The 24,606-nt window shown below is 39.3% G+C and overlaps 4 protein-coding genes across 5 annotated transcripts; all 4 read right to left on the reverse strand.

The window, feature by feature from the left end:
• Positions 1–106: 106 nt before the first annotated feature.
• zgc:158398 (uncharacterized protein LOC568894 homolog) lies at positions 107–3,789 on the reverse strand. The gene is made up of 7 exons (XM_044370948.1): positions 3,597–3,789; positions 2,779–2,955; positions 2,220–2,511; positions 2,024–2,126; positions 1,751–1,889; positions 1,516–1,656; positions 107–1,225 (listed from the first exon to the last, which is right to left on the reverse strand). The coding sequence occupies exons 2-7, from the start codon at positions 2,938–2,940 to the stop codon at positions 1,205–1,207; spliced, it is 858 nt and encodes a 285-aa protein (XP_044226883.1). The 5' UTR covers positions 2,941–2,955; positions 3,597–3,789; the 3' UTR covers positions 107–1,204.
• Positions 3,790–4,628: 839 nt separating this feature from the next.
• On the reverse strand, positions 4,629–11,052 carry plbd2 (phospholipase B domain containing 2). Its single transcript, XM_044370984.1, has 12 exons — positions 10,741–11,052; positions 9,127–9,220; positions 8,860–9,018; positions 8,639–8,739; positions 8,339–8,553; positions 7,810–7,904; positions 6,780–6,940; positions 6,284–6,379; positions 6,103–6,174; positions 5,844–5,996; positions 5,504–5,666; positions 4,629–5,358 (listed from the first exon to the last, which is right to left on the reverse strand). Exons 1-12 carry the CDS (start codon positions 10,959–10,961, stop codon positions 5,188–5,190), a joined length of 1,701 nt encoding a protein of 566 aa, XP_044226919.1. The 5' UTR covers positions 10,962–11,052; the 3' UTR covers positions 4,629–5,187.
• Positions 11,053–11,111: 59 nt separating this feature from the next.
• Positions 11,112–20,196, reverse strand: rbm19 (RNA binding motif protein 19). Of its 2 annotated transcripts, none has more exons than XM_044370973.1 (24): positions 20,040–20,196; positions 19,764–19,946; positions 19,549–19,662; positions 19,301–19,342; positions 17,777–17,999; positions 17,328–17,563; positions 17,166–17,225; positions 16,965–17,043; positions 16,662–16,733; positions 16,026–16,235; positions 15,796–15,926; positions 15,507–15,634; positions 15,327–15,423; positions 15,061–15,171; positions 14,739–14,939; positions 14,565–14,634; positions 14,303–14,439; positions 14,139–14,199; positions 12,992–13,071; positions 12,841–12,896; positions 12,015–12,131; positions 11,807–11,912; positions 11,578–11,698; positions 11,112–11,464 (listed from the first exon to the last, which is right to left on the reverse strand). In XM_044370973.1, exons 1-24 carry the CDS (start codon positions 20,073–20,075, stop codon positions 11,382–11,384), a joined length of 2,754 nt encoding a protein of 917 aa, XP_044226908.1. In that variant the 5' UTR covers positions 20,076–20,196; the 3' UTR covers positions 11,112–11,381. The 2 variants fall into 2 exon arrangements, with proteins under 2 accessions (XP_044226908.1, XP_044226899.1); XM_044370964.1 differs by having other exon boundaries at positions 14,303–14,445.
• A 2,745-nt stretch (positions 20,197–22,941) lies between these two features.
• Positions 22,942–24,600, reverse strand: LOC122971028 (golgin subfamily A member 6-like protein 22). The gene is made up of 3 exons (XM_044337458.1): positions 24,461–24,600; positions 23,192–24,049; positions 22,942–23,091 (listed from the first exon to the last, which is right to left on the reverse strand). The coding sequence occupies exons 1-3, from the start codon at positions 24,488–24,490 to the stop codon at positions 23,026–23,028; spliced, it is 954 nt and encodes a 317-aa protein (XP_044193393.1). The 5' UTR covers positions 24,491–24,600; the 3' UTR covers positions 22,942–23,025.
• Positions 24,601–24,606: the final 6 nt, after the last annotated feature.

Raw genomic sequence — 24,606 nt, forward strand, 5'->3', positions numbered from 1 at the left:
CAAACCCTTTGTATTGAGAGTCCTCAAGTCCAAAAACTGTTTTATTAAAATTTTCTCCAGCTTGCCGAAGAACAGTTAATTGTAATTCATGAGTGACACCAGTAACTGTGATTACTGTAAAATATTTTATTGTAAGAAGTAGCGTATGTCTGTATCAAGCTAAGACACGAGCATTGGCAGAACCACAAATGAAATGGATTACTTGGTAAAGACACTTCAGGTAAAGTTTTTTTTACTCCATGAGATGGATTCACAGTTTCAGCATAGTACTTATTTTTCATCATCAATGTTCCCTTCCTGCTATTGCTGGGAAAATGTTGTTTGAAGACAGCAAATCTTAATGTTACAAAACAGACAGGCAATCAAGCCTGGTATACCAAGATACCTTGGATCCAGTAAAATGTAGAAATAAAAACATCTGCTGAAAAGAATACAGCATATAATTATCCTACTGTTTTGACAGTTTAAAAAAATATTTGAATATTGTTATTATTATTTTGACCCGAAACACTCTCATTCTCACTATATTAAAGCTATTGCTCTCACTCATAGCTGAATGCAATAAATTAATGTCCTGCATATTATTGGTAGTAATTTTTGGAAATGAAGAAGATGAAGTAGACAAGGCAGGTTGACAGAAAGCAAATAAAACCTATAATACACTACAGGCAGCACTGTGGGCATTACAATTTGATGACTTGTTCCCTTTACACTATGGTCCCATTAGAAAAATATACAGTACTCCTTCTTTATCATGAGCACATTTCTCTGTGACCACGTTTCACTTCGAGTGTATTTTGTCATGTATTATTTCAGTCTCATATAAAAGGATGTTCAAGTGACTTAATAAAGTTAGAAGACTTGTGAGAGGTGGATTCAAATGGTCAGAATTGATGCAGCAGAAGCTGAAATAGCTTGACTTTTAGTCCCTAGTATGAGTCAAGCTCCAAAATAGTTGCATCCTACATAAATATGTAGTCTCCAAGCCCAAGCTGAGGTAACCCCGATGACATCACCAGGGTTCATTTCTCAGCCTCCTCTAGAGCAACAGATACGGTTTCACTGGCTGAGTAGTGCTCCCCATGACATGTTAGCAAGTTTTCATGTGTAAAATCATCGGGGTGCCCACTTTAATTACTGATATACACTGCTCTTCTTTCTCAACCACTGTCTGATTTCTTCATTTTTCAGTAGATGAAAATATTCAGGGGTCGATCAAAGGCTCCTGCAAATAAATAAGTAATCAAGTTAGGTTTAACCATCTGCACATTTCACAACATGCTAAGATATCTAGATGTGGTGTGCTAAAAAGACTGAAGAAATTGAACACAACCATTCTCAAAAGCATATAAGCTGTAAAATATTTTCAATGTATAGTACTATTAAATACTGGTATCACCCTCTAGGTTACACATATCAAAATTACTAAATGTTATAATGGTCAGAGATTAAAAAACAAAACAAAACAAAGTGGTCAAGAACTGCCCGTTGTTAGTAATTTAAGAAATTACTTACATTTTGTAGATCTAGTCCATTCCAATGGTAGCGGCGTGTCTGTGAATGTGTGAGACTAACAGCTAAACAGAGTATGAAACAAACTCCAAGCAGACACACACTGACTTCCAAAAGATGTCGCTCTGCCAGACTCTGTTCCTCCTAAAGAATAAAAATAGAGTATAAACTGTCAGTGAAAAAAAGGGTCTCTAGTATAGCTGAGCAGGTCGTGTTGTTCATGTGTGCCACACTGTACCCTTGTTAACATGACTGTGAGTGTAGGGTCATTCTTGGAGTGTAAACTGTAGCAGGTTTGCGATGCTGTAGGCTTGTTGCTTGCTTCCACATGTATGGGTGAAATGTTTTTCACAGTTGCAGGACACTCTGGGGGACGTCTTCACCAAAGTATACAGTGTGCACATAAAAACACACAAAAATAATTAATATATGAGTTGACATACATTAATTTTAGGTAATTAAGTACTTGATGATTTGAATTATGGAAGCTTTATAATGTGAATGAACTCACGGGCTCATGGGCAGGAGGCCTGTTGGGGCATGTATCGTGAGGCAGGTGTACGCCGTATCATTTTCAGACAGAATGTCTAGAGTCACACTGACAGTCTCATTGCCTGAGGAGTGAAACAATCTCTCATAGGTGAGAATGTATGGCTATACACACTTTACTTTATTTCACAACAAAACCAATCCACTGAAATACCAACCTCCAAGATTTAGCTGACTAGCATTCAAGGTGGTGTGCAGATCAAGGTCTTTCAGGGAGCCACTGTTTGAGCTGTTAGTCACAACCAGAGGGACCCTGAGACGCAAACTGGTGACAGAAGGAGTCTTTGTAGAGTTAACTGAAGGAGTCTTTGTAGAGTTAACTGAAGTCTCTTTATGTATTTCCTGCTCCATAAGAGGGAAGGGGGCTGGAGAGGCCAGCTCAGCTGAGCTCATGTTGGCTTTCACACACAGCTGGAACTGTGATAAGGAGGACAGTAGATGGTTCCAGTCCTAAGGGAAGAATAAAGCGTATGATTTGCACCGGACACACACACAAATGCATGCATATGTACAGTCACAGCCTGTGCAACATTATGCTTCCTTTGCGCACATGTCCTCTCTTAAAAGGATTGCCTGGAATGATCAGTTAACCTGATAGCATATCACTGAATAGCAGAAAGGGATTTTTATATTTGTTATATAGTTGTTATATAGTTCCAAATTTCCAAATTTTCATCTTCCATTCTCCAAAACAAATGTTGATAAAGGAGTCGTTACCTTTGTTGTGTCAGGGTTAGGCAGGGTGTGAGTGGAGCTGTAAGAAGTGAGGCCGATGAACGAGATAGCCAGAATCAACATACACACGAAAAACGTCACCACTGGAGGATTGTGGGTTACATAATCTCTAAGATTGGTCACCGGCTGCCAGATAGCCATCATCAGAGACACATAAACCTAGGATGCAGCAAGCAGAGGAGAAACACTTAATATCAGTTACTACAGTTTTGACAGCTGTTCAAGGACTTGGTCAGTTGTAGGAACCTGTTAGTGGACATCAGATAATACCTATTAACGCTGAGTCAATATATCTGCATTTGTACCAGAAGTCAGTTGATCGGGACGGTTTTATTTAAGATTGTGATAATTTGTGTTTCAGCAGCACTGAGTAATCCCCAAAAGACTTTAACCTTCAGACATTTCTTCCGGTGAATGTACTCTATTTTCAGCGTGGTAACATCCAGCTGAGTATTTGTTGGCTGATTCAGGCTTTAAATTGCCATATGTGTTATGACTTCCCTGAGGAATGTGTTTCAGTTGTGAAGAAGTCCTTTAGGAACTATGTAGGTAATGGGACTTTTCTGTACGGGTTTGTTGAAATCCAGACACTAACGCTAAACTTCTATAATTATTCTGACAATCGCTTAAAATCAAAATAAAATGTTTGCAGTACTACTGCTGACACACATGTAGTCTAGACTTCAGAGCAACAGGAGACGTTCATTTGTCTACGACATCAGCCAACCGACTCCACGGGTTACCGTTAATGTAACGTTAATGTCGCTAACTAACTAGGTTGCTAAATGATAACTTCATACCTTGAATTTGAGCAAACTTCTCTGATCACGTCGCCAGCTTTGATAAAATACGATGGTGCCTGCGTGTCTTGATCATATGGAGCCCAGAGCCCGACATTTGAATAGGTTTAAAGTTCACTTAAAGCAGCACAAAGATAACAACACGACAGGACTGTCGGTTTACGAATATGGACTGCTATGACGACAGCTAGCAGGACGTGGGTCACGTGATCGAAGATTGGTAGCCAAGCAACCAGGCGTCACTCTAGTCTGTGGCGTGAATGTAGTTCATGGATGTATAAGAGCTCTCATAATACATAAATAGTTACTGTATAAGTTACATTAAAAAGGTTACTCAAATTGTTACATTTAGGTCTGTAAATACTGAAAATGACGTTTTTTGTCTTTTTGCAACAATTTGCCGTAACATATACAGTACAGTTCATTCGTAATTTAGGTCAGATTTCTTTAAGGACGGGTTCACAATTTTTCAAGTCTGTCTTAAAACTAGTCAGGAGCCCAACTGAACACTGAAACAGGTTTTTTCTTGCCATAATAATTCCTCCTATTCATACTGGCTATTAAAAGATCCCTTTATAATGCACTTACAATGTGATGGGAGTGAAAATCTACACACGAAGAGGGACTTTGATACTAAAAAGATTGTAAATGTGGCAGATATCCACATTTATATGACTAACTCAAACTGCTAAAGGCTCATATAAGCTACAGATAAACTGTTAAATGCATGTTTGTACAAAATGACTGTGTGGACACACTGTGGATTTTGGCACCCATCATTTAAACTGAAAGCACATTTGAAGGGGATCTTTAATAGCCAGTATGAACATGACAAATGAAAACCTCTTTCACTGTTCATATGGACACCTGATGAAAAACTGTGAACCTATCCTTTAACTGGGAAGGATTTCTCCTGTAAGGAATATCTTATAGATCTTTTGAATGTGTTTTTTTCCACATTGTAACACTAAACAAAACTAATATTGACCAAATACTAAAACAGAGCAACAGTTCCACATTATTAAAAAAAAAGACAATGATCATCACTGTTTATTTAGAAAACATTTTTTAAAATGACAACAAATCATAAAATGTATTATATCAGAATTACTAAAAAATGATTTAACTCATTATCATGAGATTTGCCTTTTCTGTGACAGAACTTTTGAAGCTGCATCAACAATAATACTCTGATTTCTCAAAGGAAAGGTCTGTGGAAACATTTTACAACAGAAACAAAACAAATGGAATTTACATTTTAATAATTAAAATAAGAAATTAAAATCTTAAAAACAAAACAACATCAGATATAAATCTGACGTAGAAACTCTCATTTTACAACAGTAAGGTTGTTAAGTTGTTCTTGGTAATATTGCCTTACATTCAAAGCTCGCTTTAATCTTCTGTGCTTTTAGCAAGCAAATAGTGCAATACTGTAATACTGCCAGAATATCATCGCTTGTCTTCTGAGAATCAATAACATCACATTTGTGTTCTTAATTGTCATGCCACACTGATTTATAGTACCATTTCCCTTTGTTAAATCTTCCAACAGCAGCTGGCAGTATTTACATTTACAGCATGATAGCAATTAAGGAGTCCAGGTGACTTTTATAGGCTTGAATGCCCAAGTATCAGGATGACCCATGTGAATCAGGTCTTTGTAAGGGGAAGTGCTCCACTGGAAGGGTGGCACCTGGTCCCATGTTGGCCCGCTCACTGCCACCATACCATACTGACGGAACATCTCGTAGGAGGTCATCTGCACAGAACACACACAATGTGTCAGATAACGTCTCACAGTCTTTTTCATTCAAGGAAAACACACAGAAAGGATTCGGGGAGGAGGAAAGATTAAAGTATGGATGGATGGTGATGGTGAGAAATGAAATAAGAAGGATAAAAACCTTCATGTCGGTTCCTCCGTGTGATCTCTGTCTTAAGGCACCAAATGGGTATGTGCCATTAGCTGGGTTCAAGTCCGAGCGGGCCGAGATAGCGTTCTCTCCATTCGCAGGTGGATCACAGCCTTCGCACCGTGACAATGGGTCTTCCTTGAAGTTATTATATCTGAGGAGAGACACTGCAGCTCATAAATAAAATTGATGGGATGGAATTGAGATTACCAGGCATATGGAAATACAAAATCTTCATCTTAAGTTTAAGAAAGATCGTTTGCATAATAAGAATCAGTCCAGCATATGACAGAAATGTCCACATCGAAGTTGTGCGACATGCAGACTTTACCTCATGAGGCGCACCATTGAAGCCACATCTGTGACAGATGTCTGGTCTCTCCTGAATATCTGAGCTCGAGGACTCTGGTCCAGAGAGAACCACGGGCCATACTTCTCCACCAGCTTATTGCAGCCACTGGCGTTGAATATTTCCTCATAGTATCTACATACAAGCATGAAGGAACATTTTACAAATGACACAATTAGAACATATGTAATTTACAGTATAACTTCACATAAAACTCCCTGTTTCTAAAGTGGATACTTACGGTATGTTGTAACTTGCCCAGTACCCTTTCTTCAGCAGTTCCTGAGTTTTATCACTGTAAACAACTATTCCCCTGTGGCATTAAAAGATAAAAATGTAAGAAAAGCTTATTTTAAGTGACAGGCTTATCAATTATAATAGTTTTCAATAGAAATGCTGAAATAATAGTAATTAAGACTTACGGAATCTGCTCCAGCACGACAAAGAGACCCTCATTAATGTCAGTCTTCCCTGGAGTGAAGTGGTTATAGTCCACAATCATCCACTGGTTGTTGTACCTACAATGCACGCACGCACGCACACACGCACGCACGCACACACACACACACACACACACACACACACACACACACAAAACTGAACATACAACCTCTAACCTTTGACCTTTTAATCAGAGATCCATGACAATTGATGTTAAAGTAACTGATTCATGTATTTCACAAGAAACACTGTCTTGATGAGCCAACTGACTTCACATGTGATGGCTGACTATAAATAGTCTCTCCTTTTTCTTCCTTTACTGAAACACTGTAAATCCACATGACAGCTTCAGGTCTCAGATAATCTTATCATCATGAGGAATTTTGGACACAAGGGCATCAGGCAGCAGTCAGACAAGCCTGGAACTTGCTCGGAAGATTACTTCTAGACAAAGTGGTGATAATGTGTGAAACTCACGTTCCGCTGTTGTACTTTCTGAATATCTCTGCCCACTGCTTGCCCGTAGTAGCCAGTCGATTTGCCACGATGTTCCTCAGCCACTCCATGACCTGTCCCGAGGGCTGAACAAACTGCCACAGATCAGGGTTGCTGTTGCCAATGGTGGTTTCCAGGGTAACCTGCAGACACAAAATAGATTAAGAACAGGGAAACCTTTGTTTACCTGAATTTCAACAACCACATTAAGAAAATTACAAAGTCAGCCTACTGTCACCTGAATATTATATCAAGGATTAAAGGACTTCTGTCTCAGCAGGAGTTGGAAAAACATGTCCATGCATTTATTTTCAGTAGACTCGACTACTGTAACAGTGTCTTTACAGGTCTATCTAAAAATATTGATCAGACAGCTGCAGCTGCTCGAGTCCTCACTAAGACCGAGAAAGCGGTTCACATCACTCCAGTTCTCAGATCTTTACACTGGCTTCCTTTCTGCCAAAGAATTGATTTTAAAATGCTGCTGTTGGCTTAAAAAGCACTGAATAATTTAGGGCCAAAATACATTTCTGATCTGCTGTTATGAATCATCCAGACCTCTCAAGTCGTCTGGGACTCGTCTGCTTTCTGTCCCCAAAGTCAAAACTAAACATGGAGAAGCAGCGTTCAGTTTTTATGCTCCACATATCTGGAATAAAGTCCCAGAAAACTGCAGGTCTGCTGCAACTCTCAGTTCTTTTCTGTTTGTCGCTGCCTTTTATTAAATCAAATTTGGGGTTTAATATCTTACACTGCACTGTAACTTTTACTCTCCTATTTTATCTGCCTTATTCTATTTTAGCTTATTTTTTATTTCCAATTTAACGCTTTTTAATTGTATTTAAATGTATTTTTATATTGTCTTATGTTGCTTTAATATTATAGTATAGTCTTGTCTTTCATCCAGACATCTTCAATTTACAATTAAGAAGCAACACCTTTAAATATTGTAGTTTATTCTTCCGAATCATTAACAGTCAACTCTGTCACGTCAGGTACAAAGTGTTCTCACCAAGCCACTGCTCAGGATATAAAAGTCATCTCCAGAGAAGATGGATCCAGGGTAAGATGAGAATGCCTGAGTTCCTCCAGGAAGAAGAAGATTGTCTAAAAGAAAAAAAAAATCAGAGCACAGAATAAGGTTAGATTTGCCTGTAGCCACAAGTCATAATAATAACTTAAAGCACCTTTAAATAGGCTTTTGGAAACCTGAAGGTCTTATGGTTTAATGTAAGGTTTAATTTACAGTGCCCATAAAAAGTTTTCACCCGCTTGGAAGTGTTCATGTTTTATTTCTTTGCAACTCTGAATCAAAGTAGATTCAATGTGGCTTTTTTGACACTGATCAACAGAAAAAGACACTTTAATGTCAAAGTGAAACAGATCTCTATGAAGTGATCAAAATGAACTACAATCACAAAATACAAGTTGCAAATATAAAACACAAAAACAAAAACTTTTACATGGTGTGAATAAAAATCACCTATTAAAACAGTGAAGTTTTAAAGGCACCGTAAATAACCGTTGCATCACTAAACTACCTAAAGGAGAAACTTTGAAGGCAAAGATGTATTTCTTCATGATGCGCAGCATGGACTGGTAGTTGTTCCAGGTGTCATGTGATACCAGGAGTTCCTTTTTGTTTGGCAACAGCTTAATGAGAGCAGAGCAAGAGCCGGACCCAAGGGGTCGAGTTTGGCTAGACTTGTTCAGAGCCGATTCCAAGTCCTCCAGATCCCCGCCCAGCTGGAAGAGTCTGGGTTGGAAAGAGCAAGAGGAAAGGTCATCTGAGGAGCATTGGAGAGATCTGTTTTTATTAGAAAACTTGTATATCTGCTTACAGGAAGCCAAATGGGTTGAGGGAGAACGGCCCTGTTGGAAATGACAGCGCATCGTTGTAGCTGTCCTCCAGACCCTTCAGCTGCAGCAGCGCCAGTTGCACCTGACACGCAAAAAAACAAGAGAAGTTATTTCTAGGGGCTTCAAATTGTTAATGTAATTATTATTCATAATTCCTGTGCTTTGGAGTGACTTTATTCTACAACAATCACATATTTAGTACCTGGTACCAGTAGGGTGAACTTGGCTGCTCCTTGATTTGCTCTTGAACCCACTGCAGATTGGTTGTGATGAAAGCCTGGAGGCGTTTACAGTAACCAGTGTCACTCGTAAAGGGTCCACAGTAACCAATCAGAGTGTTCATCCAGTGCTTATAGATGAGCTACGACAAACATACACAACAAACCCTTATATTATCTGGAATGAAAAGTGAGTAAATGAGTCAAAAGTGAAGCACGACCACGCCTGAGGATTGGTGATAGAGGCTGACCTGGGATGTGACTGCAGCCTCCACTACACCGGCAGCATAAGCCTGGATGCTGTCATTGTACTGACTGCTGGTAGTGATCTCCAAGAAAGACCAGCTGAAATGAGTGCACATGTAAATCAGCGAAAGAAAAGCAACATGTCATCTGTGTGCAGGCTCAAGACAGTGAAAGTTTGGGTGATTTATTTTTTATTTATTGTCATATTTCTATGACACTCAGACACACACACACACACACACACACACACACACACACACACATATATATATATATATATATATATATATATATATATATATATATATATATATTGAACATCATAATTGTCCATATTTTAGGTGAGATGATGTTAGAAGGCCAAATGTGTACCAATAACTAGTAAGACTAACTCTATTCTACATTTTGCAACAGACATAATCAACTGAAGACTGTTTGTTGGTCCTCTTTGCAGATGAGCTCAGTCATGCATTTTCCTTATTCCTTTTTGCAATGCCAGACATGGCCAGTATTTCCTGAGATATCATGGTGCACAGATATTAACCTACACAGCCTACATATGTTATTAAATGCTGGCTATCATAACAAAATTTTTAAATAAATGTCCTTACATTTAATTCATGGTGTCTAATCGATTTAGTCTATCATTTGGTTATTACACTCAGTCTTGCTTTATCTTCCTATATATAAGTCTTTTTTTCTTCATCTAATTCATGTCTGGTGATTAGTGCTGCATTGCCTTGTTTATTTAAGTTGTCTCTTATTTTGAGGTATATTTATATGTTTTTTAAAAATCAAGTTTTAATATTGTTTTCTTCTTCATTTTGGTGGAGGGGCGCACTAGAGCCTATGGTTGTCTTGACCTTTCATTTTACATGCGTCACTTCTGCAATCTGTTCTTATGTTGTTCATATATAAATGCAAAATGAAAATAAAACTAAATTAAGTGCTAAAACAAGTCAGAAATTTAATCAACATTTGTATCAAATATCAGGAGAAAATGCCAAACTGGCTCTGATCCTCAGCTGTGATGCTGTTCATATAATTCAGTATGTTTAGGTTTCACAGTAACACAAGCAGTCAGTCACTCTGGGAAACTGTTACAGACCTTTCTAATAAGTTTATGTATCATCAGTGTATTTTAGAACAGTGGTTCTCAAAGTGGGGTCCGGGGACCCCCAGGGGTCCTTGAGGGTGTTCCAGGGGGTCCCCAGCGAAAAGGGGTCATTTATTTTCACGATAATGTCATCCATAAGTAACACAATGACTGATCGTGAGACTATTTTGGTCATGTGTTTCATACACTTTCTGTAATAAAACATTTAAAAAGTAAATGTCAGATGGTGGTCCATGGTCTAATTTGTCAGTTTAAGGGTCCTCGAACCACTGTGATAGACTAAACGATAAATCGATTAATGGGAAAATTCCTCGATGTATTAAAAGATAGTTACAGTCTTAACATCATAAGTTATTAAAGGTTTCCACGGTCATATTAGCGGCTTCCTCGAATAGCAGAGCTACAAGAGTCTGCACAAGAAGAAAGTTTTCATATTTCAGGCCTGTAACAGCAGCTTCAGAGTCCTGCAGCTCAAGGACAGTAAAACCTGAAATCAACTCACCCCGATGTTTTAATGTCATCAGTGAAATTCGCCCAAGCTACAAAATCTTCTCGGTATTCCTCTAAGACAGACAGCTGCCCGCTTTGTTTATCAATCACAGCTGTTCGTATTTCAGCTCCAGCAAACTCACACTTAATGTACAAAATTCCTAAAACTACTAAAACCTTAAAAACGGCTGAAAAACCTCCGTAAACAGACATCTTGCAGAGCTTGGACGCCATGTTTACACGAACAAGTCATGTGATAATACTGATGACAAGTCACGTGATCACAACTGCAGTCAATACAGTCATCTAACCACGTGTTTTCTGTTGCTCTTTATCAGTCACACACACACAAACACACCAAACATGAGCCATAACAGGTACAGCTTTAAAATCATGAAATAAAGTTTTATATAAAAAACTGACATGACATCCATCTTGTATCTTTGTGGCATCATTCTATACAAAATATCTGTAATGTAAGTAATCCAGGTTTTTAAAGTTCTACAACACTTTGACTAGCCGATAAATTAATTTTGAGTTGCTCCTTCTGCACATCCATGCAGATCCACATTTAGTTCACAGTCCTGCTCACACAGCAGGAGCGCTGGCCCGGTGTTGTCATGGTCTCCATGGTAACAACAGCATTCAGGGATATCAATCTTCCACATCCCCATCAGTTTCCATCTTCTCCATAATTCCTTCCAACACTTCTGCTTTTCGTTGCTTTTTGGCGACCACTGACATGGACAATGAATGACACAGATAAAGAGATAAAAATGAATACGTCAATGAGTTATTTTCATTTCATGGATCATATTCTGCAGGTTGTTAAAAAAACAGTAAAATTTACCGTGAAAATGTTCCGCTGTTTTCCGTCTCAGTGTCTCCACCGTTTCCTCAGCATCAGCCCACTCCAGCACAAGGCGTCTGCCGTACAAGTGAGTGCTGTGGCACAGTGCAGCAAATGCTTTCTGTACAGAAACAGGTATAGCATTTATGATCATAATACTGTAAACTTTAATATATAAAGACACTACATTTCCTCAACACATTGCTTAAAGCTCACAGAACACACAAACCTTAGCGTCCTGTTTAGTGAGGAAGTCAACAAAGCCAAAACCTCTGTGATTCCCTGAACCAGCAGCTTTCTTTGGAAGACGGACTGTCTTCAGCTCTCCAAATGTACTGAGACAGAGGAAAGAAATCATTGTATTACTAAATAATCTCGCTCCACATAGTGTGAATAAAATAGCTGTGTGTGTGTGTGTGTGTATGTGTGTCTGCTACCAGAAGAGTTCTCGAATTTCCCTGACTGTGGCTTGGAAGGGGACGTTGCGCACAAGGATCTTGGATCCCGTCTGCTTCTTCTCAGCTTGCTTCTTCTTGCGCGACACCTCGGTTGACCTGCACACAGTGAAAAGGGAAAATAGTAGTGAACTTAAAAGTCGATCCTTAGTAATACTCAAACAATATTTTATCAATAACTGGTCATTTTCAAGGCTTTGTCGGCCAATACAGATTTTTTTAAAAATGTTTATTTCACTGCATTATCACAATGTACCCTAGCTAGTTTCCTCCAGTTTACTTGTTGTATTGTAACTGTGATGCTTGGTGCTGATGCAGGACTAAACCAGGAACTGGTTTTAGAGCTGCAATGATTAGTTGATTAATCCACAATTATTTTGATAATCAAATATTTGTTTTAGTCATTATTTTAATGCAAAAATGCCAAATATTTGATGTTTTCTGCTTCTCAAATGTGAGACTTTGGTACTTTTTTTGTCCTGCATCATAGTAAACTGAATATCTTTGGGTTTTGGACTGTTTGTCAGACTAAACAAGACGTCTGAAGACAACACCTTCGACTCTGGAAAATTATAATAATTTTTCACTAATTTTTAGTATTTTTTATATATCTGTAATTTAACAACATGTGAGCTGTCTATTCCATGTTATTGTTCACTGTTTATGAGCTTCATATCACAGCGTGCACTGTAACAGTTAACTCATTAGGTGGGACGAGACTTCAGACCTTCTGTTTAAGTACATGATGATTTTTTTAACTCTTCACCACAGTCAAAGTTCACTAAAACCCTTCAGAGGCAAATCTTACCTTGTGGCTTTCTCTGAAATCTTCAGTTCCAACTGGTGATCGTCCACAGAACAGTGCTGGTGGAGGTTTGAGAGAGAAAACGCACATTAGCCAAGGAAGGAAGGTTGTGGAAAGACTGTAAACAGTACCAATGAGGAAATGGAGCTGGTACCTGCAGCTGCCTCAGAGCCTTCTGTGCTGCCTCTGCTGTCTGATACTGGACGAAGCCGTAGCCCATCGACAACAGTTTGCCTGCAAGTTACATCAACAGTGTTTAGTGGACTTTAAGCTGATTAAAAACATATTTAAATTCAACCATTGCCCTCACAAAGATATACAGTCCTTTCTAACAGAATTCCAAGACACCAGATAAATTATTTGTAACCCTTTTTCTACACAAAACCAACATCACTATATGTGCACAATCAGACTGTGGATTATAATGCTACAACAGCATTGCTGAGAGTTCCTGCTACTGGACTTTCATTTGTAATCTTTGTGAAAGTGAATTGTGAAAAGAGCTTAAAATAACATAACTGTCTATGTTGTATGTGATCAATACAATTTGGTATATGTATACATTTTTAAAAAATCTCTGTTTTGTCTACATCAAAATACACACAGCACTTAATCTTAACAGGGGAAACATTTTCCTTATTTAACCCAACAATGATGTTATATCAAGTCAGTGAAGTGAAAACCATTGGGACTGTCAAGTTAGCAAAGACTTCTGACAGAGATTTCATATGATTCACACATTGTTTATTATGATCTTCCTTTGTGCACAAGTTGTGTTAACTTGGTATATTCCCTGCTGTATGTAACCTAAGTTGTGAGATGAAAAAGATGCAAAGTATACAGTTTTTGTGTGCTGTAAAAATGCACTAAAGCCATGTCTTGGCCAGTGGTTAAAAGGATTGTCAAGCTCACCATCTATGGAAACTCTAACATTTACATTAAAGGGTAAATCCAAGGGCTTTGAAAAGATGTGGGCACCATTTATGGACTTCATGAAAAAGAGCCCCATGGGGGATTTTTCAAAACAAGTCAAAACTTTATCTTAAAATATAAAGTTGTGACTTAAATTTGGACAAATTGCACACCATCAGTTTTTTTTACTTTTCCACCCTGTTTGTTCTATTTGTTTTGTTTGTATGTTGTGTTTTTTTCCCCCTTTTTTATGATTATGTTCTGTATGTTTGACATGTATATTTAAAAAAAGAATAAATATAATGGTAACAAAAAGTGAAGTGAAAACCATATAAATCAAAGTTCATCAGTTTACACATGACGGAGATCATAGTTTTAATGTTTAGTACCTGTTTTATCTTTCTTCTTGGAAATGGTGCAGGACTTGACTTTGCCACATTTGGAGAACGTCTGCAACAAATAAACAAATAATATTTAACATATTAAACATAAATCTATGATTTCCCTCTTATTCAGTATTTCTAAGTATGATCTTTGTAATAACTTGACCTACCTCCTGTAGTTTCTCCTCTGTCGTGCTGAAATTAAGGTTCTTAATGAAAAGTGTGGAACCTGGAGCACATTCCTCCTCCTCCTCTTCTTCTTCTTCCTCTTCTTTCTTCTTCTCCTCTTTCACTGCCCCCTCTTTGTCTAATACTTGGTTAAACAGATCCAAAAGATATTTTGGTGAATCAAATGATCACTTACATGTTTTAAAATACTAAACCTAAAGAAGATTGTCTACTGCTGCTTTATGAGTGTTTATGGGGTTTTACCTGTTTCTGGTTTGGCTGCCACAAACACCCCCACAGGTGCCCACTCCAAATACAACGGAATATGTTGGAACTGGGGTGTTTAGAGATACAGCACAGTAAGTACACGCCTGTAATGTGCTTCTCCTCAAACAAATGCTACATGTACAGATTTTGCTGATGAGAGGCCGTACACACCTTGCTGTAGGCGAGTCTAGTGAAGGCTCGTTTTGCTTCGGTCGGCTCAAGGAACTCAACGATGGCGGTGAGTCCCGAGGGCGGCAGCAGCACTCGGCCCAAAGAGCCATGAGGGGAGAAGAGCGCCTCCAGTTCTGATACTGTCACTTCAGCCGGTAGGTTTTTCACCAAGATCACAGTTGTGCTCCTCCCTGCTGCTGCCTGAACACCAGAGGGCACACATGAGAAACAATGTCAACCGTCATATTTGAATAAAGGGCACGATAAAATTAAAAAAAAAAAAAAATTGCAACAAGTTAAGAGGAGTTTATATGAAACATACCTGACTAAAGGAATCCAGACTCACACCGTTGTCCAGTAGGAACTGTCGAGTCTCCTGGACAATCTGGGTCTCTCCCAGAGCCATCCTCACTGCAACACTTCCCTTTGACTCCTGCAGAGAAGAACCAGAGAAGTATAAAGAGGCAAGATGTGCACTGCTCAATACGCATAATGATGATGAACAGATGAAAGCCACATGCTGGAGCTGAAACTTCAGTATATTGTGGGGTGAATAAATGTAGAAGAACAGGATGAAACGTCACTCACGTGGTCCAGGACTTGGCTTTTTGTGGTGTTGTATTTTTCAGCAATGGCGTCTGCTACTGCACTCGTGCCCAGAAACAGGGCGTTCCAGTTGTGTGAGCTAAAAAGAAACAAAAACATGAATGTGTAAATTTAAAGAAAACCACAAACAGAGAAGCAGAGGATTAACACGATCGTTCATACCTGGAACTGGAAGCTTTATTTTTGGCATCCTTTTGTCGTTTGTAAGATGAAGATCCAGGACCGCCAGCATCTGAAGATTCAATCTTTTCCTTCTTCACGGTGGAGGGAAGCAAGTGAAGCATCCTGCCCTAAAAGAATGAAAAAAAGCCATTTTCCATTTAGCCTACACAAGTCATTTCCCTTTCCTGTGGACTGCAGGCTCAACTGCACTCCTAATTTAGTTTGCATGACTAAATCCACAAGCCTGACAGTACACATCCTAAAGAGACGTCTCAAACATCAGTCATACCTGAAATATATGTCCGTCCAGCTGAGCCAGAGCTGTCACAGCATTCTCTGGAATCATGTACATTACAAAAGCGAATCCTTTAGGCCTCTTGGTTAGATTGTCAATGGGGAAGAGCACCTCGGATAAAGGACCTACAATGATTGAAAAATTATAGTAAACCGGGACAAGAGTGAATTTATTTTAGCAGGTGAGAGCTTGTATATATGTTTATGAAAAGTTATTTAACTCACCATATTTAGAAAATAAATCTTTGATCTCTTCCTCAGTGCACGTGTAAGGAAGGTTTCTGATGAAGAGTCGGCCCGACTCTGCCACATCTTCCTCCTCCTCGTCCTCCTTCAGCTTCCTGGTGAAGTTTCTGTCGATTTCTTTGTCCTTTCTGTCCCTCTTGTTCTTACCCCCCGAGGAATCCACGCGGAAGACCTCGATGTAACGCCCCCCTGAAAACACAAGCAGAAGGTACGTCAATGTTAGCCACAAAGCGTGTGTACAAACCCTGATGGCAGAAGATACAGAGAAACTCTGTATCACAAAAGATTCAGGCATTTTCATGAATGTCAATATGCTTCTTTTTCATATATCATTTTGATCTAGAAAGAAGAAAACTTCAAACAAAATACAGGCTGAAAAAAACTCCACAAAATCTGTGTGTATTAAAAACTATAACAGGAAAAATAAAGTGTCAACATTACAATATTTATTGATTCAGTAAATTGGTTATTGGCTGCTCAAATGCACTCATCTCTCCTTAAAACACACAGATACATTCTTTAAAATAGACGCAATGTAAGATCTTCTTACCGCTACACCGCGCCATATCCCCAAAATTATGTACAAAAATAAGAATCAAATATAATATCTCTCACCTATGTAGTCTTTATTCTTCTTCAAAGCCTTTTCCACCTGTTCTTCAGAGTGCAGGTCCACATATACATAGCCTGAAAAACACACATTAATACATGATACATGTGCTGTACGCAGTCTATAATCTATAATAATATAAATAGGCGACTAGATGTACAGCACCAGTCAAAAGTTCGGACACACCATCCAACCAAACTTGACTGGTACTGTACAGTCTGCTATACAGTACACTCAGCATATAAAATATTCTCAGTTTACAGTACAAAACATCTGAAATTTATGTAAAAATTCTTTCAGTGACATACCTGTTCTATTGCCGCTTTCGTTTTTCCCAATTCTGATGGCTGCAGGCTTCAGCGGGGTCATGAATTCTTTAATTTGTTGCTATTGACACCAAACATAAAAAACATCATGATGTCATTAATGCAGACTCTGACATATTCTATGTTTTTAAAGTGGAATATCTTCACTACACCTATGACATGAGGAAGCTGTTGCTCATTCACCTCTTTCACATTGAACGGGGCTCCTCTCAGCTTCACGGTGAACTCCGTCGTTGGCTCGGTCTAAAACAGACAGCCGGGAATGTTAACCAACCAACACTGAAATAAATATGATACTGTGTTGAACAGTAAATGTTTCACACGTGGATCTATTTGAATAGTCACCTCTTGCTTGGCAGTTTTCTTCGCTTTGCCCTGCTTCTTATCCTCAGAGGGAATTTTTGTCTTTGGGATGTTTTCTCTGTCTCCACTCTCATAGGCGCTGTCTATGTGCTGTACGACCTCCTCATCATCATCATCCCTCTCTCCACTCTCCTCCATGGTGTCGTCAGTTTTTGCCACCTTAGAGCGCAGGTACTCCATATCTGACAAGCCAGACTTCAGTGCTTCTTTAGTGGCATCTGTAAAACACAACATGCCACCAGTACTTAGACCTATCCCTTATGTACACTTATTGACTGATTTGGGCAGAGAAGGTTGCATTTCTTTGATTTTTCTCCGAGCATTTGAACCATATCAACAAATGCAGTCTTCAGAGGATCCAGTCCCTAAATTGGGAAATAGCTTTCATCAAGCTAAGACCTAGACTAAAAAAAGGAGCCACCATTACCAACCTTCATCTTCGTCATATTCCTCTTCCGCTTCCTCATCTTCATCTGACTGGTCGGAGTCAAAGTTGAGGTAATCGTCTGAAGCCGACTTCTTTTTGCTCTGAGTCTTTTTGCTTTTGCTGTCAGTGTCGACTGGCTGCTGGACCGTGTCGTTCGCCCACGTTGGTGCTTGGCTACGATTCTGATGCACTGACAGAAACTCCTTGAATCCCTGATCCTCCTCCAGCTGACAAAAGACGAAAAACACTTCAACTTTAACTTCAATAAAACACTTAATAAGAGCTCTAGGTCACGGTAGGAATTCATGCTATTAGTCTTCAAAACAAGACAGAACATTAATGCAAATTAGAAGGTGGACGATTTAAAGTGAACTAGAGCTGCAACAATTTCTCAGTTAATCGATTGGTCTGCAACTATTTTGATGATCAGATGAACATTTCACTCATTTTTTTAAGCATAAGTGGTGAATATTTGCTGGTTGCAGCTTCTTAAATGTGATGATTGGAAGCTTATCTGTGTCACAGATAATAGTAAACTGAATATCTTGTTGATTGTTGATCAGACAGAATAAGACATCTGAAGACGTTACCATGGGAAAGCGTGACAGACATTTTATAGACATAACGACTAATTGATTGATTGGCAGAATATCTGGTAGATTAATAGATAATGAAACTAATCCTTAGTTGTAGCCGTAGAGTGAACAATGTTAAATAAAATAAACTCATAGCTTACAAATCTGTGAAATTAAAAATTATGCAGACTCAGTTCTAAATTATGTCCATAATCGACACATTTCTGGCAGGTTGATTTAAGGCCGAGTACAGTTTGAAACTGTTCAATACCAGAGTCGATATGATACCTGAGTGTTTTTACTTTATGATTTTGGTACTCAATACTTTGAAAATAAAAAAAAACATCCTGCTTTGAGAGCAAATAGCGTATAAACATTACATTTTACATTTACTAAACTGTTTCATTTCACTACAGGCAAGGTTCTTAAATGTTGAATGTTTAAGATTTTAATTTATATCAGGAACTATTTGATTAAAGAACAACATGAAACAACATCTGATTCCTGGTTTCTAATTAATTATTGAATTAGCTGTAGATTATTTATTTTGTTGATTAATCAATTAATTGTTTGGTCTGTAAAATGTCTGAAAATAGTGAAACATATCGATCACTGTTTCCCAAAGCCCAAGATGACGTCCTCAAATGTCTTGTTTTGTCCTGGACAACAGTCCATAATCTAAAGATATTCAGTTTACTGTCATAAAGAAACCAGAAATATTCAAATTTGAGAAGCTGGAACCAGAGAATTTGGATATTTTTTCCTTTAAGATTGACTCAAAAGGATTAATCGATTATCAAAATACTTGCCGATTAATTGAATTGTTGCAGCTCTAGAAATATTTTGATCAGTGCAACAAAATATTGAGGGTTGATACCTAGCCTCCATTCACATTCAGATATGATATATTTAATATGTAATAACAAACATCTGTAGCTGACACATTGACTCACATTTCCCAGTACGCTGTTGGTCTCCTTATTCTGGTTCTTTTTCTGAAAACATAAACAAGATTTGACTCAAAAGTAGTGACAAGGCTAAGTATCTACCAAAAAATACAGGGTTACTATCCAGAGAGTTAGAAAAAGAAAGATGAAGTGCTTTGACAGTTTTGTCAGAGATTTTAGTCGCCTTTAGGCTTTCGACTTGATGGATGTGTGCACTTGCAGAGAGGAGGGTTGTTATGTTTCTCTGCTGGTACCTTCTTGCTGTCAGTGTCAGTGGGAGCGGAGGGTTTGTCCGGACCGGAGCTCTGACTGTGTTTGCTCCAGGATTTAGCTTTAGTGGGGTCTCCAAAGGCCTTGCACATCTCCACCTAAAATGCAACACACAAGCCTGCGTTCACACCTGAGAAAAACCACGATCATGTCATCAACACATGAGCAACTGAAATGCACTGAAGCTATGAAACCATACGGTCACTCTGGATGTGTCCACGAAGCTCCTGTCGAAGTGTTTCAAAGCTTTGTTCGCATCTTCTTCGGTTTTGAAGCCAACAAAGCCAAACTTGCGGAACTTTCCGTCCTTGGTGAACTTCAGGGAGCAGTCTGTCACGGTGCCAAAGGCCGCAAACATCGCTCGGAACCTGTCCTCCTTCATCTGAACACAAGTTAACACGAGTTCACACAGGTTAGTTATATTTACAGCTATGCTGCCGGTTACTATCTGCTCACATCCGGGCAGGTTACTCACCCCGTTTGGGAGGTTTTTAACGATGAGTCTCGACATTGTTAATGGCTGTATATCCTCAAATGCGGCATAAACTTGATTTTTTAGATAATTGTCAACAAACGAGCGTGGACTCTCCTCTGAGTCGCCATGTTGAATGGGCGGAGACTCTTCTTCTTCTCTGTTTGAATTTATTGACAGTAGGTGGTCAGTTTACTTTACTGCCACCTGCCTGACTGGAGTATGAGCAGATGATCAGGAAGAAACAAAGTCTGTCTGCTAAACCGGTTTCTTAATTGCTAATTGAATTATTGCAGTGCCCGTTCAAAACGTACTTGTTCGGAACGGCCCGATTTCTTATTGTTTATCGAAACAATAAGATATATATATATATATATATATATATATATATATATATATGTGTGTGTGTGTGTGTGTGTGTGTGTGTGTGTGTGTGTGTATCAAGTGACAAACGTATCAATTATTGTTAATTGTTTTGATTGAGGGACCCCTGGCGGCTGAAATTACATATTGTGCGTTTAATGTTATCAAACGAGGAGTGGTGTCGTCCTCTTCTCTCTCTCATGGCAGTGATCATGACATGCAGTAGCAGAGCCCAGAAGCCCTGTCCCACTGCTGCAGAGTGGAGTGGTTCGCTGTTTGCTTGTTTTTTTCCCAAGTTTATTAATGTTAAACATGTAACATGTCCAAATTGAATCAAATTTCGACAACGCACTCCTTTGTATCCCTCAAGTGTGAAGTAGATTGGATGAACAGTTCTCCAGATATGCAAAGGACAAACATACAGACAGACAGACAGCGACTCCTTGCTTTATATAAAGAGACGAGATGATATATCTCAAGTATAAAATCAGTGTGAAGTTGTGGCTCCTTGTCATTGTCTTGGAGAAATACAATTTACTGGGCTTTGAGAATTTTAGATTATTCTCAAATTTGTGCCTAGTTTTTAAAATTTTACATGGTTTGGCCCCTCCTCCACCATGTGACTTTGTGTACACTCGCTCAGTAAGTTCTATTAGATCCTCCAGAATATCCTCATTACAAGATTGTATCATTTTGTCGCACTGCATTTGGGCAGTCAGCTTTCTCTGTGAAAGCCACAACTCAGTGGAATGCCCTACCTGATGATATGAAGAACTGTAGTTCAATCAATACATTCAAGGCCAAATTAAAAAATCTACTTAAGACCAATCAGCTGTGTGGCCACTGAGTCTAAACTCCATCTATGGTCTTCTCATTAGCGCAGGTAGTCTTGCTTTTAATATGACAAGTTTACATAATTAATTTCTAATTGACATTGTGGGTTTATGTGATGTGCTGTTGTGTGTAGCTTTGTATTTTGTATTTTGTACAGTGTGTTCTGTGTGTTTTTTGCTTTGTACTGTTTGTTGCTGTTCTGTTGTATGCATTGATTGTGGTGGACTGCGGATGCAAATTAGCTTTGAGCTAACTCCAGTGCAGTGCATCTTTAATGTTTAAAACTGCACACTGTCCCAATCAATAAATCAAATCAATCAATTTCAGATGTCAATGAGTTGTTAGCATTTCCACCAAAGAGACATTTCCCCTCTACACCTCTCGCATGATTTAATTTCAGTGGCTGTTCACGATTCAGTATTTCACAAAAAGATAAGATCAGAGAAAAGTTTAAAATTTAGATACAGATTTGTGTATCAGAACTTGGTTTTGTCTTTGTGAGAGAAAAAAAATACTCATTTGTGAAAGAGAGATGTTCAATCTTAAATTTATGGAAATGTTCAATTTATGAGCTATATCTTTTCAAACGAATATGCTAATCAAAGCCTTGATGTGATGATTGAACCTACAGCGCCTCACTCTGGCCTCCAAGGTCTCATACAAGAGATGTTTTATGTTCATGGTGCCAGGCTGGGAGATAAGGTGGAAACCTTGGATGGATAACAACAGCTGCCTGCTTTATTTTCCAAGTAGAGTTCATTCTGACACAAAGTGTCCTCACTTCTCCCCTCCCTGGTGGCGTGACCTGAGCAACTCTATAAGAAGTGATTGTTTTCCTATTTGTTTTTGGTGTGACTGTATCCATGTGTACACTGTGCCAAAGGTTTCTCTGACGTCAGATATTTCTTTTCAATAAACTTCATATATTCAAGCAAGCATCAACTAGAGCCTGTGGAGTCTCTTCAGTTTTATTTTTAATCAAAGTATTGTTCAACAATTATTTAACAAGTACCAGCTGTTCCTGATCAGTCTTCTTTTCTCTCTTGTGATTGATTCATCTTGTGGTCCCTTGGATGAGGCCTGACTCCAGCTTCAGAGCCACAACTAAACTAATATATAAAGTAGCTCAGACTGGCTCCACCTGGTCCCTCTTCAACAGTAAAATGCTGCTTACACATTGATGCATCAGTAACAATCTAATAATGTCACATATCATCATTTATCAGTTACAGGGGACTTTTGGGGGCCCTAATTCATTTAGAGGCCCCAAGCAGCTGCTTAGTTTGCTTGATGTGAGACAACGTTTGAGAGAGAAAAGTCACAGTTTAAAACACAGGAATTAAAAAACAAAACTTCATAACTTCAGTCACTGAATTTTAATGACTGATTTACAGATACATGTAGGGAAGAAGAAAGGGGGGAGGGAGGGGTAAGGGAAGGGTAAGGATGAGGGAAGGGTAAGGGTGAGGGTAAGGGAAAGGTAAGGGAGGGGTAAGGGAAGGGTAAGGATGAGGGTAGAGTGAGGGTGAGGGAAGGGTAAGGATGAGGGAAGGGTAAGGATGAGGGAAGGGTAAGGGTAAGGGTGGGGGAAGGGGAAGGATGAGGGTAGAGTGAGGGTGAGGGAAGGGGAAGGATGAGGGTAGAGTGAGGGTGAGGGAAGGGTAAGTGTGAGGGTGAGAGTAGAGCGAGGGTGAGGGTGAGGATAGAGTGAGGGTGAGGGTGAGTGAAGGAGTAGGAGAGGGAGAGAGGTGGGTGAGGTGGGAGAGGGGTTTGGGGAAAGAGGGAGCTGTTGTTATTTGCTGCGACTCCAGCTCCAGAAGCTCTTCTTCTTCTTCTTCTCCTTTTTTATCAGGAGCTCCTGAAAAGAGAAAAACAGAATATTTTGAGTTCAGTTTCAAAGCTCTGAAATGATCTGAAATCAATTGTTAGAATTAAAAAGATGAGCTGAGGCAGCAAACCTGAAGCTGGAGGTTGTCGTTGGTGAGGCGCTGGATCTGTTCTTTCATCTGCGCCTCCTCGTGGATCCAAATCTCATGTTTGGCCTGCAGCGTCTCCTCCAGTTGTTTTTTCTCTTTCCTCCACTGGTGTGACCTCCTCTCCCAACTCTCGCACACTGTGGAGAGGTCCTCTCTACACTTTCTGACTCTCTCAGAGAGCTCCTTGCGGAGGCTCTCTACTCTCTCTGAGAGCTCTCTCTGGTCTTTCTCCATTTTTTCAGTCAGCTGCTGTCTGAGTTTTTCCTCTAGTGAATTACAGGCCAGTTGACTTTCTTTCAAAGCTGACTGTGTTTCACTCAGCAGGGCCAAAGTGTCGATATGAGCCGTGGTACGTTCTCTTTTTTTTTTATTGGCCCTGCTGATTTCTCTCTCTTTTTCACTGAGGAGCTCTTCCAGCTGGCTGACTTTTTGCTGCCAGCTCTCTTTCTCAGCGTGGAGGCTCCGTTCAAGAGAGATGATTTGATCATCTCTCATTCTGATGCCCCCTGCTGCCTTCTCCAACACTTCATGTAACTTCCTCCACCAGAGAGCATTGGCGGAGTCGTACTTTTCTTTCTCAGAAGAGAGCTGGCAGTGAAGAGACCAGATCTCTTGTTCTCTGTTCCTGTTCTTGTCCTTTTCATCCTGGAGGTCACTCTTCAATGCCGTGATTTCTTCCTCAGTGACAGAGAGCTTTTCCAGAAGTTGCTCTCTGTCACTTCTCCAGGTCTCCCTCTCCTTGAGGACCATGATTTTAGCAGCGGTCCTTATCTTTTGTTCCCTCTCCTTCATCTCACCCTCCATCAATTTCCTCATCTCCTCCATCCCTCTGTTGTAGTCCTGTGCAACACAAACACAGAAATACATGAAGACATTTTCACATCACCGATGGCTCTATTTTTCCTTACGGGAAAACAGTCATCTGTTAGTACTGAGAGGAAACAGATATCACATTTACACTTTATACTAGAACCCTTCAATAAATCCTTTATTTATTGTTTATGTATTCATATTAATCTGAGGTATTTATCCAGGCAGACATTCACATATATCCATGTGTTCATCTGACTGACTGTGAGAGATGAGTTTAAATTAAGACGATAAATTTGTATGAAATGTAATCTCATTACAAACTGCATCTGTGCTGATAAAAAGTGTATTTGTTTAAGCTTTAGACACAATACAAAGCCATTAAAACATGCATAGTCTTGTGCAATAGTGCAGTGTTACATCCTGGTTTGAACATCTTACCCTGCTGGCTCTACTCTCTCGTCTTTCCATGGTGGCTGATGATCTTGAAAACGTTCTAAAACGTGAGATAGACGTAAAATCTTGTCAAGTGTCTGACAGATGACTTTCTCTGAGGACGAATGTGTGTCTGTTCAGCTGGTGAAAAG

Source organism: Thunnus albacares, chromosome 2 (genome assembly GCF_914725855.1).
Source record: "Thunnus albacares chromosome 2, fThuAlb1.1, whole genome shotgun sequence".
Taxonomy (NCBI): domain Eukaryota; kingdom Metazoa; phylum Chordata; class Actinopteri; order Scombriformes; family Scombridae; genus Thunnus; species Thunnus albacares.